Source organism: Ursus arctos, unplaced genomic scaffold, assembly GCF_023065955.2.
Source record: "Ursus arctos isolate Adak ecotype North America unplaced genomic scaffold, UrsArc2.0 scaffold_32, whole genome shotgun sequence".
Lineage (NCBI taxonomy): Eukaryota > Metazoa > Chordata > Mammalia > Carnivora > Ursidae > Ursus > Ursus arctos.
In genome coordinates this window covers 15,307,108-15,326,242 of record NW_026623008.1, presented here as the reverse complement: position 1 = coordinate 15,326,242, position 19,135 = coordinate 15,307,108, and the positions used below count along the sequence as shown (strand labels likewise).

The 19,135-nt window shown below is 53.9% G+C and overlaps 1 protein-coding gene across 4 annotated transcripts in view; it reads right to left on the bottom strand.

Annotated features, from left to right (window-relative positions):
- ALPL (alkaline phosphatase, biomineralization associated) overlaps positions 1-19,135 on the bottom strand; it is a 51,445-nt gene that overhangs the window by 14,671 nt on the left and 17,639 nt on the right. The window contains exons 1-2 of one of the 4 annotated variants that reach the window (XM_044390585.3): positions 13,329-13,433; positions 2,361-2,527 (exon numbers count right to left, since the gene is read on the bottom strand). In XM_044390585.3, coding sequence (XP_044246520.2) covers positions 2,361-2,421 — 61 coding nt within the window. In that variant the 5' untranslated portion in view covers positions 2,422-2,527; positions 13,329-13,433. Of the gene's footprint in view, positions 1-2,360; positions 2,528-9,395; positions 9,472-9,493; positions 9,787-13,328; positions 13,434-19,135 lie in introns of those variants that run through there. The other 3 variants (XM_057305379.1, XM_057305380.1, XM_026517131.4) reach the window with 3 other exon arrangements.

Below are 19,135 nucleotides of genomic sequence, written 5' to 3'. Positions count from 1 at the left end.
CTCGTGCCTGAGGGCAGGGCTGCCTGGACTTGGGGGAGGGAGCCGGGGGTGTCTGTCTCTGCCAGCCAATGTGTGGTCTGTAGACCGAGGCCAGTCCAAGGCTCAGAGACACCAACCAGCGTGCCCAGGACCACGCAGCTCGGGCTGCACTGTCCAGAACGCACGCTGTTTCTTTCCACCCAGTAGAGAGACATTCTGCTCAGGCAGCAAACGAATTGTGCAAGCACAATGAGGAGGGTAATGTTTAATCTGTTCAAGAGAACAAACTACTTTCACCTGAAGGAGTCCCCAGAGGTTTCCAGCCATCAATTATAAACTCTGCCTGGCTTACTCATTAAAGCCAGCAGAAACCTGAGTTAGCAACAGTGTTGATAGCAATACTGGAAAGCAAGATTGCCTTTTGTTTAACGAATCCGATTTAAAGGAACCACGCACAATCTCACCCCTGTTAGGACGAATTAGCAAAGAGGGGGGTGTTCTGTGTCCCTAATCTTGAGAAAAACCGGACACCAGGACCGCTCTTCTCCCCCCCCAACCCCCACCCCCATCCCCGTGCGTCCAGCAGTCAGTCCCCCAATGGAAAGAACACCGCTGTCTGCTGACAGACCTCAATGACAACCACAGCTGTGCCAAGGACACCCACGGGGGCAGGTCACACCTCCCCGAACCTCTACTTCCTTCCCTGTCAAATGTGGTTGTTTGTAGATTCAGGGTTACTGTGCGGGGCAAGGTTCAATAAATGACACACTTGGCCCCCAGGAGATCACTGTCCCCCACCCCCAGAATAATTCCACACCAGACCTGGAATCCCTTGTTCCTCCAAGCAGAGGTCCCGCGGACTTGTCCGCACCTCCCCGCTGGCAGCCTCCAGGGCCACCGCTCTTCGGAAGGGCTCTGCTGACTTCAGCCATTTCAGATGTCACAGGCAGAGCCCCCTGCTGGAGTCTGGGGAGACTTGGCCCTCCCATCCAGCTGTGCACCTTCAGGCAAATTCCCACCAACTGAGTTTCTGCCCCCAGGGAAATGGGAGTCCGTAGCTTCCCAGGGGCAGTCTTAGGGTTGAGATCAAATCTCAAGAAACGTCGGCTGGTGGTTTTGATCAGGGCTGGCTCCCATCTCCTTCTGCCTTCCTCCACACCTGCCACAGGGGCAAGGTGTCCGTCGCTCAAGGAGCTTCTCCGGCCATTTGAGTGCTATCTGGCTGGTGACGCACATCTTCCTGTCTTGATTCACCGACAACCAGTCCCTCCCTCCCCTTCTCCCAACGTTCGGGCAGACACCCCCGCCCCGCACCCAGCCAGCGGCTGGGCTGACATCAGCCTGCCCTGCACCCATTCCTTCTTGATTCCAGCTCTGATCCCAGTCTGCCAGGCTCCCTGCTCTGGATGCTCCCTGTGAGACTGGAAAAGACCGGCGAGAGCCCTTGTCTTTTCCACCAGCACCACCCCCCGGGCCTGACACTGAGAAGGGTTTAGTGGGTGTGAAACTGACTTCATTGTCGGAGGACTGGCTTAAGCAATCATGGCTTTAGACACCTGAGTAGCAGGGGGCCATTGTTTTTAGAGAACATTACATGACACGCACAAGTGCTCAGAATATAATGCTACGTGAAGAGTACTCGGCAGTATGTACAATGTAATTCCATGTACCAGAAGTTCCAAACAGGCTCAATTCACGTATGGTGGCAGGAGTAACCTGATCACTTCCCTCGGCTAGGGGGGCGGGCTTGGTTGGGGAGTGCATACAAAAGCCCTTAGTGTCCCATAATTGGAAATGTTCTCTCTTAATCTGGATGGTGCTTGCATGGGGATAAAATAGGTAAGAACTCATGAAGCTCTGCATTTTGAATTGGTGCACTTTCCTATAAGTTATACCTATTAAAAAAAAAAAAGAGGAGGGGCGCCTGGGTGGCACAGCGGTTAAGCGTCTGCCTTCGGCTCAGGGCGTGATCCCGGCGTTATGGGATCGAGCCCCACATCAGGCTCCTCCTCTATGAGCCTGTTTCTTCCTCTCCCACTCCCCCTGCTTGTGTTCCCTCTCTCGCTGGATGTCTCTATCTCTGTCGAATAAATAAATAAAATCTTAAAAAAAAAAAAAAGAGGAGACAACGTTAACACCACTACACACCCATCAGCATGGCTAAAATGGGACAAATACAAACGATCGAATCACTGAATATCTGAAGACGTTTCACGTTGTTGCTTGTTCATCTTTTCACTTTTCATCCACTTACCTTCCACTCAGGTGGGCTTTGAGTATAAAATCCTTTGGATAGTTCTATACCCTGAACAGACATTGCCCTCCTCCTATCCCACCGGCACCAGGTTTCCCCACCCGTCCGCCTGGGTCCTCCAGCCTACCTGGCACGAAGGAGTTGGTAAGGCAGGTGCCAACAGCCAGCACTAAGAAGAGAGAAATCATGGCGCCCTCTCCAAGACCTGTGTTCTCTCTCTGGCCCAGAGGTATGATCAACGTGGGTAGGAGGGGATGGGTTGGCAGTGGTCAGATGTTAATTGATGTTCCGATCCTAGAAATTAAAGGAAAAAAAAAATGTGGGCCACAGCTCCAGAATTCATTCCTCTATTCACTTACACATTCACTAATCCATTCATTATTTGTTGAGCATGGATCACCGGCCCAGCATGGGGCTGGGCACTGGGACGCAAACCCAGGCAGCCCCTGCCTCAGGAAGCTCAATCACACAAACCATCGCGTAAGCATAGTAAGTTCCATGCCAAAAAGTGGTTCCTTCCCCATTTCCCAGATGAACTCCTGCTTCCGGTCCATCTGAGCCTAGAACCCAGAGTTTGGTCTCCCTGTGTAATGCTTCCTAAACTGCAGCATGCACCAGAATCTCTTAGAAGGAAACAGGCCCAGGGTCCCCCTGCCCTTGCCCAGACTCTTGAGTGCATTTCTACCAAGCTCCCAGGTGAGGCTGCTCCTGGTCCTGATTCTGACTCGGCTACAGCCTTTAATGGCCCGTGTCCCAAGCACCTCAGAACAGAATCTACCCTTTCTTATAGGGACAACCACATTTGCCACATTCTCTTCTAGAACTTGGCATTTGTGGTGAGATATAGAAGCTATAGGGAGGAGCACCTGGGTGGCTCAGCCGTTAAGGATCTGCCTTCGGCTCAGGTCATGATCCCAGGGTCCTGGGATCAAGCCCCACATCGGGCTCCCTGCTTGGTGGGAAGCCTGCTTCTCCCTCTCACACTCCCCTTGCTTGTGTTCCCTCTCTCCCTGTCTCTCTCTGTCAAGTAAATTAAAAAAAAAAAAGAAGAAGCAGTAGCAGCAGCAACTATAGGGAACAACACACAGGAAGACTGCCTGCTGAGGCTGCCCATTTCTGGGTGGTGACATTTCAGAGGGCTCGATTGCTTTTTCACTGTCTTTTCTACATTTCCCAAATTTTCTTCTGTGTTGAGATGTTACCTTTAAAATTTTAAAAAGCTGTTAAACACACACACACACACACACACACACACACACACGGGAAGGAAATACACCAAAACATTAACTGTGGTTTTCTCTGGGCAGTAAGACTATGAATGATGATTTCCTCTTCTTTTTATTATTATTATTTTTAATTTTCCAAATTGCCTAAAATGAGCATGTATTCGATAGCATAGGAAAGTTTAAATTGTGGTCATCGTGTCTGGATCACAAGGGGTAACCCCAACTGCAGCTGAGAAATGGACCAACCCCACTGTGTATAAATGCGGAAGAGGAGAGACTTCAAATGGCAAGCGTTTCACAGTAAAATGTTTCCACCAAAACCCGAGGTACAAACGATTATTCCATTTGCTGCGGGAAACAGCGGTGATGTGTATCTCTGCCGTTGAGTGTCGCCACAGATAAGAAACCACTCGGCCACTAGCAAAGGGGATCTCAATTCAACCTTAAAAATGTGCGTGCTGGGGACACTGGGGTGGCTCAGCTGGTTAAGAGCCCGACTCTTGGTTTCTCTTAGGTCAGGATCTCAGGGTCATGAGATCGAGCCCCGCGTCAGGCTCCCGTGCTCAGCGGAGCATCTGTTTAAGATCCTCTCGCTCCCTCTCCCTCCACCCCTCCCCCTGCTTGCGCGCTCGCGCTCTCTCTCTCTCTCTCTCTCAAATACATAAATCTGAGGGAAAAAAAGTACACACTGCATTTCAGTGCCCAGGTGAAGGCTCACTGGCACCCTACCCACAAAACACCGGGCATTCACCAAAATCGCCATCCAATTGCACCCTTATGCTTTCCCGCCCCCTTCCTCATCCACCTGGCTCCTTGATGGGGGGCAGCGGGGCAGGCAGGACCTGAAGGGAAACACTACCTCTGACATCTACCAGCACTTTACTCTGACAGGTATGATTTCTGATTTCTTTGTACTCTACCATTTTCAAATGTTTTTTGTTTAATATTTTATTTATTTGAGAGAGAGACTGAGAAAGAGAGAGAGAGAACAGGAGCGGTGGGGAAGGGGTAGAGGGAGCAAGGGGCCCGATGTGGGGCTCGATCCCAGGACCCTGGGATCATGACCTGAGCCGGAGGCAGACGCTTAACCGACTGAGCCCCCCAGGCACCCCTTTTTCGAATGTTTCTAGAGTAAACCCTAACATCAAAGAGAATGCTATTAAACTGATAAACGATATCAATACATTACAGTATTATTCCAAATAGCTTAAAAACCGAGTCACCTCTTTCAGGAAGCCTCCCGGACGGCCACTCATTCCAGGTATCTGAACTTCATACCACCTCCATCACTGTGTGTACGTCCCTGTTTTAAAAGTAATCCTTTTCTGGTCCATTTCCCCCACCACACTGGGGGTTTCTAAGAGCAGGGACTGCCTTGTCTGTCCATACTTCAGTGCTTGGCAATATTGGTAAATATTGACATCAGTTGAAAGCCAATACTCTAAGGAGGGAGGCAGGGGGAAGGGAAGTATCACCTCCAAATCCTTCCTTTGTGTGTGCAGAGAAGTGCACCTGTTGGCAGGTGCATGGGGTATAACTAGGACATCCGTTCACTGCCAGGGGGTGTAGACTAGTACAACTCCTCCGGAAAACGGGAGGCATCTACCAAAGCTGAAACGTACATATGCCCTCTGACCCATCCATCTCCAACAGAAATGCACACATGAGTTCAACAGAAGACGAGTCCAAGAACATTCGCATCAGCCCTGTTTGTAACCACCTCAGAACTGCTCCACCTTCAGAAGGATGGAGAAATACGTTGTGTGAGTTCACAGAATGGAAATCTACGCACCAGCGAGGATGGATGATCGATAACTCCACGCAACGACGTGGATGAATCTTGCCAAGGGAAGTCGATTGGAGGAAGTCAGTCAAAGAGCACAGAAAGTAATTCCCAAGATACAAAGTATAAGGACAAAGCCAGGTGTTAGAAGACAAGATAAAGGTTACACTTGGGGGCGTGGAGACTGAAGGGGGCACAGGGGACTTGCGACTGATCTGCGGGCTGGCTATGTGGGTGGATTCCGTCTGAAAATCCAACAAGCTGTCCATGTATAATAGACACTTTTCTGCATGAAAAGTGTGTATATTCTACTTCAAGAAGATAAAAACACCACTAAGAGCTTAGGCAAACAATCTGTAAACACAGACAAATGCAAATGACTGCACGTCACTGTTTATGAAGACTTCCACCATGATTTCTCACTAGTAACCCCTACAGCGACAGAGGGGGGCTGTGCTCTCCTTCGCAGGTGAGAAAACCAAGACTCGTGATAGTTTACGACGCACTGAGAAATAGGACTTAAGCCTCTCTGCCCCTCGGGCCCAAAACAAACAGGGAAATGAGGAAAAATAAAAGTCAAGGAAGGGTGGCCCCGGGAGATCTAAAGGGCTCATCCGGCCTGCAGGACTATTCTTATGTCTCTCTTCTCCATCGGCCTGATGCTCGGGAGAGTAAACACCATTTTCCCCATCGTTGAGTCCCCAGCCCTGTGCACACAGACGCAGCTCTGTCAACACTAACTTCATGAAAAGCCTCAAGATTCAGGCTGGAATGCTCTGAATTTTGGCCCCAGGGATGTGGCCTTGAGACCCCCTGTCCTAAAGACAGACAGGTGCCTTCTCCTCACGCTTTCTCCCACTGCCTCTGCTTGAAAAGGAGAAGGGGCTGGAATCTAGGAAACCCTTCAGAAGCCAGAGTCTGCTCTGCTGGCTCCCTCTCTTGGCCCCCACCCCCACCCAGAAGCTCCAAGCCTGCTCTCTGGCAGCCCTGGTGATGGGCACGGTGGGGCCCAGTCTGGGGCTGCAGGGGCCCCGGCAGCCCACCACCCTCTGCCAATACTCTACTAGCTCAGAACGGAGCCTCCGAGTGTGTGCCAGCCCCACCGCCCCCCACCTCCCAGCTGGACCGTCTCTGCCAGGCTCCCAGCTACGTGCTCTGATTACTCATGACACGGACGCAGAAGCCCTAACTGGGCTCTGGCCCCTGGAGAAAGAGCAGCTACTTGGCAAGTCAGGGGAGGGAGCAGAGGGGCTGAGCCTTGGCCCTGAGGACTGACTCAGCATACCGGGGGCAGAGGGCATGGGAGCCCCTTGGAGTCAGGCAAAAAGCCAGTCCTGGGTGGCTGGGTCCCAAAAGGTCCAGGGCAATTGGCTGAGACAATTCACTACCATTCCTTGGGCACTCACATGCTACCGAACACTGAACACCGTGCTAACAATCCATCTGGGTCTGTCTTAATCCTCACAGCCGGTGTCATTAGCCTGTTTTACAATGTAGGAAACTGAGCAAAGGATCTCGGCTAGCCCGTGGCCAAGTGCAATTCAGTCCCCGGCTGACTCAACCTCTCTGGGCCTTGGCTTCCCCACCAGGGGTAGGGAGAGAGACCAGTGCCCACTCTTTCTCTGTCCCACAAGAGCAAACTGTAGCCACATGAGTTTCGCAGGAGGTCCAGGCGGGAGGGAGTCAGGCCCCGCGAGCTCTCCTACCTGAGTGGCCTGGCCAGGCGGCAGGTGAAAAAGCAGAGCAGGCTCAAGGCCAACATCAGGAAGATGAGGCTGAGGACCGCTGTGAGGACCACGTCCAGGGTGGGGGACGGAAGAGCCATGCTGGGGCAAAGAGGGCCCCACGGAGCACCCTGTACGCACCCAGGCACACTAGACTTGGGCACTCACTCCAAAGCCCTGGGTCAGTGGCTGTGACCTGGCTTTGTTCCTTGTGGGTAATCTTTTGGGGATTAGCCTGGGAGGGATGAAACGGGAGGGGTGGGGGTGGGGGGTGGGGAACAGCCCATGAAGCTCCCCTCCCCCCAAGCCCGGCCTCCCTCACCCCATGCTTGCTTGTTCAACTTTGTTCATTCATTCTTCATTCCCAAACATTTAGTGAGCACCAGCTGTGTACCTGGCTCTGGTCTAGGTACTAAGGACTCATTGGGGGAACAGGGTAGACACAGTCTCTGACTGTCCTGGAGATTCCTGACCGGCCAGGGTAAAAAAAGCAGCTACTATGCAGTGGCCATTGTGCTGGTCACCCTGTGGGATAACAGCACAGACGGCAGCGGATCCCCGGCTGGCCAAGGCCATGATCGGTGACTCCTCTAAAGCAGGGACAGTGGCCGTTCCATCCCATTTACAAGCCCAGGAATGAGACTGCCCTGAATCAGCCAGAGGGGGGAAGTGATGTCCAGAGTAAGAGGGACTACCCTTATTGAGCACCCACTGTGTGCCTGGCCCCGTAAGACAGGCATCAGCATCCCCGTTTCAGGACGAAGGAAACAGAAGCTCAGAGGGGCAACGTTAGAGCTGGGCTTTGAACCCAGATCTGCCAGCCTCCACAGCCTGTCACCCCAACCCCTGCACTTCCTCTGAACTGGGATAACATCAGCCCTGCAGGACAGCAGCCTTCAGTAAAATCCCCAGCTATCCCCGGAGAGTCGGCACACACAGGCTGCAGGTAGCTGAAGATAGTGCCTGCCTGAAGGTCCCTTACGGCTTCCGAATTCTCCCTCCCCATCTCCATCTCTCTTGGGTCCCAACAACATCTCATCAAGCCGGGATGGGGTTACAGTTCCCATTTTATAGACTGAGAAACTGAGGCTCAGAGAAGTGAAACCACTAGACATAGCCAGAGCCTGGACACAACACAAGCTGTGTGCCTACGAGACCAGGCCTTTTCTAACTATGCCTCCTGCCACCTGGGACACCTCAGACCACATGGTACAAAGCACCCAAGGACAGGGGAAGAGGCTTTTACCCTTTCATGCCAAGAGGTCCCCTCCTTCTGTTCCCAGAAGGGCCATTAAGCTCACCATGGAAATAGGAAATCCAGTGGTATGACTCCACAAAAGCCTTTGCTTTCTCAACAGGCCCTTAACTCAGATTGCGTCAGACCCTCACAGCATGCCAGTGATCCAGGCAGGGTTGGCTTATTGGCTCCATTGACAGATAGGGAAACTGAGGCTCATGAGTAAGGTCATTTGGCCCAGCTATCACAAGGCCAGCACGTTTGGGCCAGGCCCCAGCCCCACCCCACCCCACCCCCAGCTGTGTGACGCCCGGTCAGTCCCCGTACCTCTGAGCTTACACCCATCGTCCACGTGCTCCAGACACTGAGTGGGACATACCTTGACCTCAGTTTAGCCCCTGTTATCAACCCTGAGAGCGAGATCATTTGTCTCCCTTCCCAGGGGAGAGAAGGGAGGCCTGGGCAGTAGTGGGGGGCAGGGCAGACACAGTGGTGGAGATGATCCAGGCTTACACAGATGGAAGATGTGCAAGAAGGAAGATGACCACACCCTGCATAGAACCCCTCAAGGAACCTACCTGGGGGTCACCCCTGCTCCAGGCTCTCTCCATCACAGCTCACCCAGAGACCCTCCCTGCCCCACCCAGCTCCCCAGGGCCTGGGACAGCTCTAAGACTCCTCCACCCTCCAGCCTCCCAAATCAATAGGAGACCCAAAGAGTGTCACTTATGCTACCCAGCCTTACCCCGCTGGGCCAGAGGGCAGTTCCTGTCCTTAGGGAGCCTCCAGGCTAGAAGTCACAGCCCTGGAAAGTCTGCTTAAAAAAGCAGATTTCCCCAAACCGGGCCATAAGAATCATGTGGGGGCGAATGCAGCTGGGGGCTGGGGCAGGGGGGGGAGTCCTATTCCCAAGTGGTTTCCTGGGGAGGGGGTCAGTCTGGGAAAAGTATGAGGGTGATGGAGGCGTTCTTCACAGTGATCGCGAGGTAGCTAGAAGTGCGTGTTTGTATCTGTACAACTCCAGCCAGGGGCTACGAGCCCCCACCCTGCCTGTATTGCTAGGTGCTGAGGACCAGAGAAGCTTTGCGTGAAGGGAGCATAGAGAAAGAAAAGGGTGTGGCTGATTCAAATATAAAAGGAGATTAAAGAGACACACCAACCCCCAAATTCCCATTCTCCCCACAGGACCTACCGAATCATTCCGTGAGCAGACGAGTTTAGGAAACACTGCTTTGCAGACTGTCCCATTGCCCAGATGGGAAGACTGAGGCCTAAAGAGAAAAGACTTACCCTGGTTGCCCAGCTCCTTCCCACGGACACACACAGGGAACAATCAGAACCAGAACAGGCGGAAGCCAGCGCCCTCTGGGCGTCAAGCTGGGCCTTCCTGGCTCTTTGAAGGAGCTGTGGCCACAGGAAGTGCTGAGTGTTCCCTGAGCTGCCGGCAGGCTGGGGACCGGGGTGGGGGTTGGCGGCCCACTACAGCACCGAACTGGGCTGTAGCAGCTGCCTGGGGAGGAACATCTCAGCTGCAGGGTCAGAGAAAGGGGACATGGAATCCCTCTCTCAGCCAAGCCCAGCGTCTCTGGCAAGCCTTGCTGGCCAGGACTTTATTCATTCACTGATGTGAAGTTATTTATGGCTTCCATGAAACAGCCTCTGGGTGTAGGGCTCAGGAAAGAATGTGTGGTGGTCAAAGTGGGCTGCAGGTCAGACCCAAGGAGGGACTTCCCCAGAGGGCAGTGGGCCAGATGCTGGGGACAGGGCAAAGCTCAGCCCTCCAGCTGCTGAAACACTCCATCTGGACAGAAAACAGATACGCGCGTGCCCGGGGAGGCACAGTGTCAGCCCCACTGGCTGCCAAGCCATTGCGTCTTTAAGGCTCAGCTGAGACACCAGCTGTCCCCTGAGCAATTCCAATCTCAACATCTCTGTACACAGTGTTCCCTGGTCTAGAATGTTCCCTGCTCTCCACTCCATGAAATCTTCCCATCATCCGTCCACCTTGATAGCTCTTCAGAGCTGCCCTGCACCCCACCTAAGCCCATACAGCGGTTCTGGCTCCTTCCCAAGCTCCCAGAACCTGGGGCACTCAAGACCTTGGTCACCCCATCAGTGCCTTAGGGAGCCACTGGTTGTCACCCCCTTACCATGGTTTTGCTGATGGTGGCAGCCCCATGCCGGCAGAGCCGGGCACACAGCCGGGCGGCCAGAGAATGTCGGCAGGTGGGGGTGAGGGTGGTGGGGTCACGGGGTGAGTGGCTGAAGATGCAGCCCAGCAGCAGGAAGAGCGAGTCCTGGAGCCAGGCCACCGGGCTCAGACCCTGCCTCTGCCCCCGCCAAGCTAGGTAGCCAAGGGCCACTGGCCCCACTCCTGTGTGTCTTGGGCTTCTCATCTGCAAAGTGGGAGACTAACAGGAACCACGGGGTTGTTGTAAGGATTGCAGGAGTTAATAGACGGACGGGTTTAAACAGACCACAGGGCATGGTAAGTGTTGGGTGACTGTTGGCCAGCAGTGGCATTAGGAGTGGGGGAGGATGGACGGATATGCAAAGGATGGGCAAGAAGAGGGGCGCGTGAGGGTCTGGAGCAGAAAATGGAATGACCGTTCTCTGAGCACTCGGCCAGGCAGCTAGTTCTCCCAGGGCTTTCCCAAGACCCGCTTGTCTGGAAAGCCCCACCAGAGACCCACTGCACAGCTAAGAGTGGCAGGAGGAGGGGAGTATTTAGTGAAGGGGAAGGGGGCGAGGTTCCAGTTCTTCAAGTCGAGGAAACCACCCACCATGAAGCCTGACGTGTTCTTTTCCTCTTGAAGGGGAAAGACAGAACATTCAGGAATGGCCAGGAAGGTTCCATGGATGGAGTGGGAGGAAGGCCAGGCTGGAAGGATGAGGGGGTTGAGATGAACAGAGACAGAGGGTGCCCCCGACAGGAGAACAGAGGGGGTGGCCCAGACCAGCCACAAAGGGCTCTGCTCGAGGAGCCCGGCCCGGTCGAGAGCACGTCCTGCGAGTTGCTGCACACAGACACGCTAGCCCATCTTCCAGGTGCAGATGTGGAAGCTCAGTGGCATCCGCCACTTGCCCGAGGCCACACAGCAAGCTGGAATCAGAGGTCCCACAGGCCTGGGTTCCAGAGCCAAAGCTTTTCTGGGGCTCCCGGGGGCATCTGGATGGTCTGGATGCCACAAACTGGCTCTGTGGGCAGAGGACTGAAGCCAGTCAAGGTCCAGCTGGTGGGAGGAGAGCAGACAGGGCATGGGGGCGGGGGGATGGCAGGGCCCAGAAACCCATGCCTGGGGCCTGAGGGGTGGCTGAGAGCCTGGGTGGAGGAGGTCAGGGATGGTTGCTCTATGGGCACACAGGCTTCCACCAACCCACAGAGAGGACATGGAAGCGTGGGGGCACGTGCTGTGTCTCTGAGCTGTTTGCCACCTCCCCGTACTTGGGGTACACTCAAGCACTCCTGTGGCAGGAGCCCCTCTGCTACCAGGACACTGGACTGTCCCATCCTCGCTCTCACAATTGACAAGATGAAAAGGCAGGCACAGGGAGGGTACACACCTCCCTAGGGTCACACAGCCCATCAACAGCAGGGACAGGTCTCCACAGGAACCAGCTACGAAGTGGGGACAATGACTACTTGGAATTCCAGACGTTAATGAATTGTGTCACCTGAAGAGAACCATTCCAACTGCGCCCATTCTAAAAAGCCCTCTGTCACACTCTGTCATTGTGTTCCGAATAACGGCAAGCCTATTCACGGCCCTCACCGGCGGCCAACCATTGCTCGCCACACGTTACCTCCATCCACTCGTTTAATCCCTACCACCCCCTGCCACGCAGGCACTGTGACTACCCCCATTTTACAGGTGACAGAGCAGAAGCACAGACAGGTTAAGGTCCCTTGCCCAAGGTCGCAGAGCCGGGAAGGGGCCGAGCCAGATTTCAACACGCCTTGCGGATGTTTCTGTCTCCCAGGGCCAAGCGTCGCGCAGCCGGCCAGCCTGGGAAGGAACCAGGCTTGCTCCAGCTGGGGCGTGGGTATGACGCGTCTGTGGATGAATGGACCATGTGCAGCTACTACCCGGCTCAGGCTCCCTGCACACTCATCCCCTGTCACCCCAGTCCCCTGAGGGCGGGCTTCCCCTTAGCCCCACTTCACAGAAGAGAGGGGAGGGAAGGGGAGGTGAGTTACAAGAGGTCACGTGGCGTGAGTGAGCCTAGACAAACGCCTCCTCCCCACCCCACCGCACCCCTACTCCAGGGGGTCCTCCCCGGCTCTCCCCACTCCCCACCCCCGAGGCCCACGCACCCTGGCCGCCTGCCCCTGGGAGAGGAAGCCGCCAATCCACAGCCCCCACGTGGGCCCTGAGAGGGGCCGCGACAGCTCGGGACGGGGCAACAGGCAGTGAACTTGTAACCCGCTGGGGAGCGGCCAACACAAGCAGCATCCCTGGGTGGCATGTGCAGGGGGCTTGCGAACGGCGTGCTGGCGTCAGAGCCCGGAGTACACGCATGTTCCCAGAGATAGCGCGCTGCAGCTGGCCCTGGGTAAGTGCGTTCCTCACATTCCCAGAGAACCTTCCAGCAGGAGGAGGAGACTCCTGCCCCTGGTGCATTTGCCCGTGACCCCAGGAGTGGCAGGGCAGGGAGACCGCCTGGCCCTGCAGGAAACCCGAGCCCATGGAAGCCAGGGTCCCACCCGAAGGGTGCACAGCTCAGCAGGGTCCCCATGGCATACGGGTTTGGCGACCGGGGGCACGTCACTTCATCTTTCTGGGCCTCGGTATCCTCCCTTGTCCCAGGCAGACCATCGCCGCGTGTGCCTATGTCACTGTACAATTGTAAGCATGAGAATGCAATAAACCGGAAGAGAAAGGCCCAGGGCTTGGCACATTAAAACACTCAGCGTTAGCTGGTAGCAGTGGGCAGAACGAGCATGCCAGGCCCCGTTCGAAATGCTTCACATGCACTGACTCGCCTAACCCGCACAGCAACCCTCGCGTATGTGCCGTCATTGCTCCCACGGTCCAGAGAAGTTCAGCAACTGGGCCAAGGTCACACAGCTACAAACAGGACACAATGGAGATGGACAGGGAGAAACTCTTAATGGAGCACCTACTATGTGCTGGAGCTTTTGGTCCCGCCTTCCAAGGATCCTGTGAGGTGGGAATTACCAGCTCCAGGTCAGGAGACAACACTGAGACTCAGGAAGTAGGAGGGAGGAGCAGGGTCACACAGCCATCGCGTGGGAGAGCTGGGATCTGGGCCAGGCCTGGCTGGCTCCACAGCCAGTGTTCTTGCTACTACCCCCATTCCAGCCATCTGCCAGGACAGCTTCCATCACGGGGGGCAAGAGCCGAGGCCTTGGCCACCCCAGGTACAGGGAGCCCCGTGTCAGTGTGCCAGATGGGCCCATTCTGCCTTTGCACGTGTGTGCACACTGTGGAGTCCCGGCAGTGAGTGCTGCGGGACATGCATTGTGTGTGTGCCCAGCCCCTGCCCCACCATCCCAACCACCACCCTAAGTTAGGCTGCTCCCTCCGCCCCGTGACCAACTCCCCTTGGGCTGCCTCCATAAGGGGAGGGGCTTCCCTTGGTCACATTAGCTCCCTCCCTCCCAGGTCAGCCTTTCCGGGTTTGTAACTCCTCGGAGAGGCTGAGATGGGCAGGGGCAGCCCAGGGGTACAAGTCAGGGTCCCGGCCAAATATTCAAGAGCTGTTTCTTCACCTGTGAAGCAGGGAGAATAAGTGCCACTCTGCCTCCAATATCAGCTTCTTGGGAGGAAAGGGACTTTGCGAACTGTGAAGTGCTGTGCAGACAGCTTTCCTCTGATGACCATAGTGGATATCTGCTGTAATCTCTGGCCACCCGGGATTCATTTCCCCTTCCCGACAATACCGTTGTTTCCTTGGACAGCAACCCTCCCCCTTTCAGCCCTGTGGTCTGAATGGGATTGATCCCCGCCCCCAGCAGCTCCAGGTGGGTCCTGATTGGCTTAAACTAGAAGACGCTCTCCACCTGGAGGGTGTGTTGTAAGGGTGAGGCAGTGGGGAGGAGCACGGCATGGAGCCTACAAATGGAGCAACTCCTTAGAATCTGGAGTCTTGGGTAACACTGCTTGAGTCCCTGGATACAGCCATGCCTGAAGCTCGCCTCTGAACATCCAGGTTACATGAGCCAATTAATTCCGCTTATTGTTTACTTTGGATTTCCTGTTTCTTGGAACACAGTCTGACCTTAGAACTCTAGTTCAGTGAGGTCTTCTGAGGCCCTTATAATGTAAGCAACCACATCGTGTCCTACTCAGCCAGCTGTTCCGACCAAAGGAAAAAGCTTGCAAACAAGTTAAAGATGGGTCAATCAATTTCAAGTGCATGGTTAAATAAGAGTCCAACTGAATACAAGTTAGGGTTTCTTTTTGGAACCTGTAAACTCTTGGACAAGACCTGTCTAACAACCCTACCATAGGCAGGACTGAGACCCTCCCCTTCCAACAGCTGTTGTTAGTGGAGTTTAACTCTTTGACACGTTCCAAGTGTCTACCATGTGCCTGGCCCTATGCTCGGGGCTGCAGGTGCAAACTGTGCCTTGGGGGCCCTTCAGTCTAGTGAACACATTTTTACTGGGTTTTATACAAAAGCCCAAGATCCTTCTGCTGAAGAGGGGCAAGGCCAGGCCATGCTCTGGGATCTGCCCGACTCCAGACCCAGCGCTTTTTCTCCCAGCCGTTGGGGTGCAGAGTTGGCACTGGGGCTGTCAGCTTGTGCTGCTCAGGAGAAGTCAGAGTGGTTTAAAGAGCTGAAGAAGAAGGGGGCGCTGGGCTGGCTCAATCAGTAGAGAGTGTGACTCTTGATCTCAGGGTCATGAGTTCAAGCCCCACATTGGATGTAGAGAGTACTTAAAAAATAATAATAAAATAAATGCAATTTTAAAAATCTAAAGAAGAAAGCCAAGTTATCATGGGCTTCCTGTTTGCCTGAGGCTCTTGGCTCCGTGAGAAGCCCAGTGCTCGACCCATCCAGACTGACTATCCTATGGGACTCTGCTCCTGCAGGCTGTGGCCAGAGAGGGACCAGGCACCCCCCAGAAATCTAGACTCCAAATGCTTTCACAGGCAGCCCCAGGCACCCCAAATGAGCTGTCCCAGCCTCTACCCCACATCTCTAAGATCCAGCTGATACTGACCAAGCACAGCCTACATGCTAGGGCCTTCCCTACTTGTTATTCAACCAATATTCGGGGAACTGCTGTTTACTGAGCACCTACTATGGCCAGAGGATATTCTAGGTGCTGAACAGAACCGCCCAAATCCCTGCTGGGGTAAGCAGACAACAAAGAAGGAACAAAGTCGGCAGGATGCCAGGTGGTGCTAAGCCTGACGGAGAAAAAGGAGGCAGGGAGGATGAAGGGATGGTGGTAGCAGTTTTAAATAGAGAGGTCAGAGAAAGGCTCACGCAGAAATCATCTCGCTGTGGGCCCTGCAGTAATCCCTCGCAGCTGAACATGTGATTCCCAAACTGCAGATAAGGAAACTTCCGGAAGCTTCAGGATTAAATCTGGTGTCCGCCTACATATGCTAATCTAACTGGGAGCTGCTGAGCTCCCCATGCCCTCTCCCCTAACTCTACCAAATGCAGATGCTGTGAGCAACGCTCCGAGAGGCAAAGCCACAAGCCCAGACCCGCAGGAGCACGGAGAGGCCGGGGTGCAGCCCCGGGGCCACCCTCTGCGGCTGCCTCTTCCACGTCCGCAGGCCTCGCCTTCCATCTTCAGCTCTGGGCTTGTTGAAACTCAAGCCTCCTCTTTGCTGATTCCCTGTCCTCCAAGAGTCCCCCTCCCTTTCCCAGAGCCCCTTTGGCTCTCTATCCCAGGTCATATGAGCCCCTGATTAACTTCTGGCCCATCACTAAACCCACATTTGTGTGAAACCTCCTGAAGACATCTGCGCATGGCCAAGGGCGGGCAGAGAGCTGGAATACACGTGTAAGGGGGTGGGAGCTTCTCACTGAGCGTTCCCATCTGGATCTGTCTGGGAATCCCCAAACCCACCGCGTACTCTTCCTCACCACTGGAGCATAGCGGAAAGACCTTGGCCATGGAGGAGGCCGACATGGGTTAGCCTGTGCAACTCTGAAAGTGACTCTGTGTCTGGGGCTGCAGGTTCCTTATCTGTCAAACAAGGTTAGTCAACCCCGTCTTGCAAGGTTGTTGTAAAGATAAGATGCCAAGGAGTATCTGTGAAGAGATAAAACTCAATAGAAAGTGTATTTAGACAACATTTAGCAGGCCTGGCAGACAAACAGCAAGAATTTGTTGAACTGAATAGAGAAGGTTGCATAATGGTGAACCACCACCAGCCGGAGCATAATAGCTGCATTTATTATGCTCCTACCTTCTGAGGTAGGCATCCCCAGGGGGAAAAAAAAGCACAGAGAGGTTAAGTAACTTGCCTACAATCACACAGCACGCAGTGGTAGGGCTGGGACTAGGAACCCGGAAATGTCCACCTGACCGTGAAAGTTTGTACGTGCAAAGTACAAACTTTCAACCATTATGCCAGGTTAGTAAGCTGAGACACTGAAATACAGTGATTCAGGGCTGACCCAGGAAGGGATCGTGGGCAGCCCCACTTCAGAACCTTCGCTCTTAACAACCCCATGAGCCTGTCAGAGCCAAAAGGGACTCCAGGAATAATCTACCCTGACACTCTCGTACTTTTTCCCCAGCACGTTCCAAAGTCCAGAGAGGTAGTGTGACCGTCCCGAGGTCAGCCAGCCAGTGCGCTGAAGAATCAGGACACGCAGGCAGGTTTCCTGACTCCAGAACCCCGTGCCGTCACTGTCACTGAACATCACACTGACCACGAGGGGCCATCAGGGAAGGGGTCTCAAGAATGCACAAGAATTTTTCCAGCAGAAGCGGAAGGAAGGCAGTGTCCGCAGAGGAAACAGCCCATGCGAAGTTCTGGGGGCCGTGAAAGGCTTTTGGTTGGAGAACAGTGAGCTATGAGGTGCATGCAAAGGTCGGGGCAGGGGCAGATGATGGGGTTGGTTTTTCATATTAAATATTATTAAATATTTCCACTTTGTTCTCTTATTATTTTAAAAGATCTTATTTATTTGTCAGAGAGAGTGCACAAGCAGGGGAGCAGCAGGCTCCCCTCCAAGCAGGGAGCCCGATGCAGGACTCGATCCCAGGACGCCAGGATCATGACCTAAGCTGAAGGCAGACGCTTAACTGACTGAACCACCCAGGGGTCCCGCGTTATTTTTGTTTTTAATACTTTCTTATTCTGTTCTATGCTGCCAACATCTTTTTCTTTTTCATGCTTCTAATGCTTATTTAAAATTCTTAGTCCGGGGTTGCCTGGGTGGCTCAGTAGGTTAAGCCTCTGACTTCAGCTCAGGTTCATGAGCTCAGGTCATGATCTCAGGGATGGAGTCCCGCATCCCCGCCCTCTCTGTGCTCAGCAAATCCCTCTGACCCTCCCCGTCTCCTGCTCAAAGCGCATGCTTGCTATCTCTCAAATAAATAAATACAATCTTACAAAATACAAATAAAATTCTCGGTCCATCTACTCTAATATCGCGGACTCAGCGGTAGCCCTCATCACTGCGTTGTTTCTGCCGCAGCCCCTGTGCTGCAGCTGGGGGCGCAGCAGCTGGCCGTGCAGCGGGAGCGGGCATGACACACACTCTTAAAACTAACAGAAGAGAACACATCTGGCTCCTGGACCCTCTTCCTCAAATTAACACCCAAGTCACAAAACAGCAAAACACCAAAACGTCACTAAGCCTAGGAAATTATGAAGAAAACGGAATCTCCTGGGGAGATGGAAGGCGGTTTTAAACTGGTGGATGCAGGGGGTTGGTGCTGCAGCCAGGGAAGGAGTGGGAGATAGTCTTCAGGGTGGTGGAAAATATTACAATAGAAAAGAGAATTGGTTTTGACCTCTGCTCTTACCTGTTTGCATCAAGCCTTCCCCAGCACGCCCACTGCCCTGGAACGACCAAAGCGAGCACTCTTGCTCGGACATGAGCGTCTGCTCAGGCAGATGGCCTGAGTGTCTGCTGGCCTGAGTGTCTGCTGGAGTGAAAGCAGGGGAAGGGGCGCCTGGCTGGCTCAGTCAGTAGAGCACTGGACTCTTTGATCTCAGGGTTGTGAATTCAAGCTCCAAGTTGGGTTCAGAAATTACTTAAAAGTAAAATCTTTTTTTTTTTTTTTTTAAGATTCTATTTATTTGCCAGACACAGAGAGAGCGCATGCACGCACAAGCAGGGGGAGCAGCAGGCAGAGGGAGAAGCAGGCTCTTTGCCGAGCAAGAAGCCCGACGTGGGACTTGATCCCAGGACTCGGATCATGACCTGAGCCGAAGGCAGATGCCTAACCGACTGAGCCACCCAGGAGTCTCAAAAGTAAAATCTATTAAAAAAAAGAAAACCACACCCAACATCCTTGGAGTGAAATCAGGGCAGCACAGCAGGCAACGTGGGACTGCGGGAATCAAGAGGAAATGGACAGGCCTCCAGTCTCTCCACCACCCCCTTCCCTCCAGACCTCTGGGCTGGTGGATTCTGACCTAACCAGATAGCCCCCTTCCCTGCCCGCTGCTTCCTGGGGTGCTGGAAGTGAGGCCCAGTCCCGGGGCACTGGGTTACCTGGGGAGGGGTGTGGCAATGCCAAATTGAGGGTCTTCATTCCAGGACTGTCATCTCCTTGGGCTCACTGGTCAGCAACTAGGGTCAGGCTTAGATTCCAAGCCCAGTACACAGCACCAGACAGAATAGCTGAACCTAACCCCCACGCACACACACCCGACCCCTGAGAAATGAGATCACGGGTTAAAGAACAGGGAATCCAAGGAACACAATGGCTTCAAAACAAACTGATGAGATAGCACTGCCATCAGCTGTATTCCACAGATG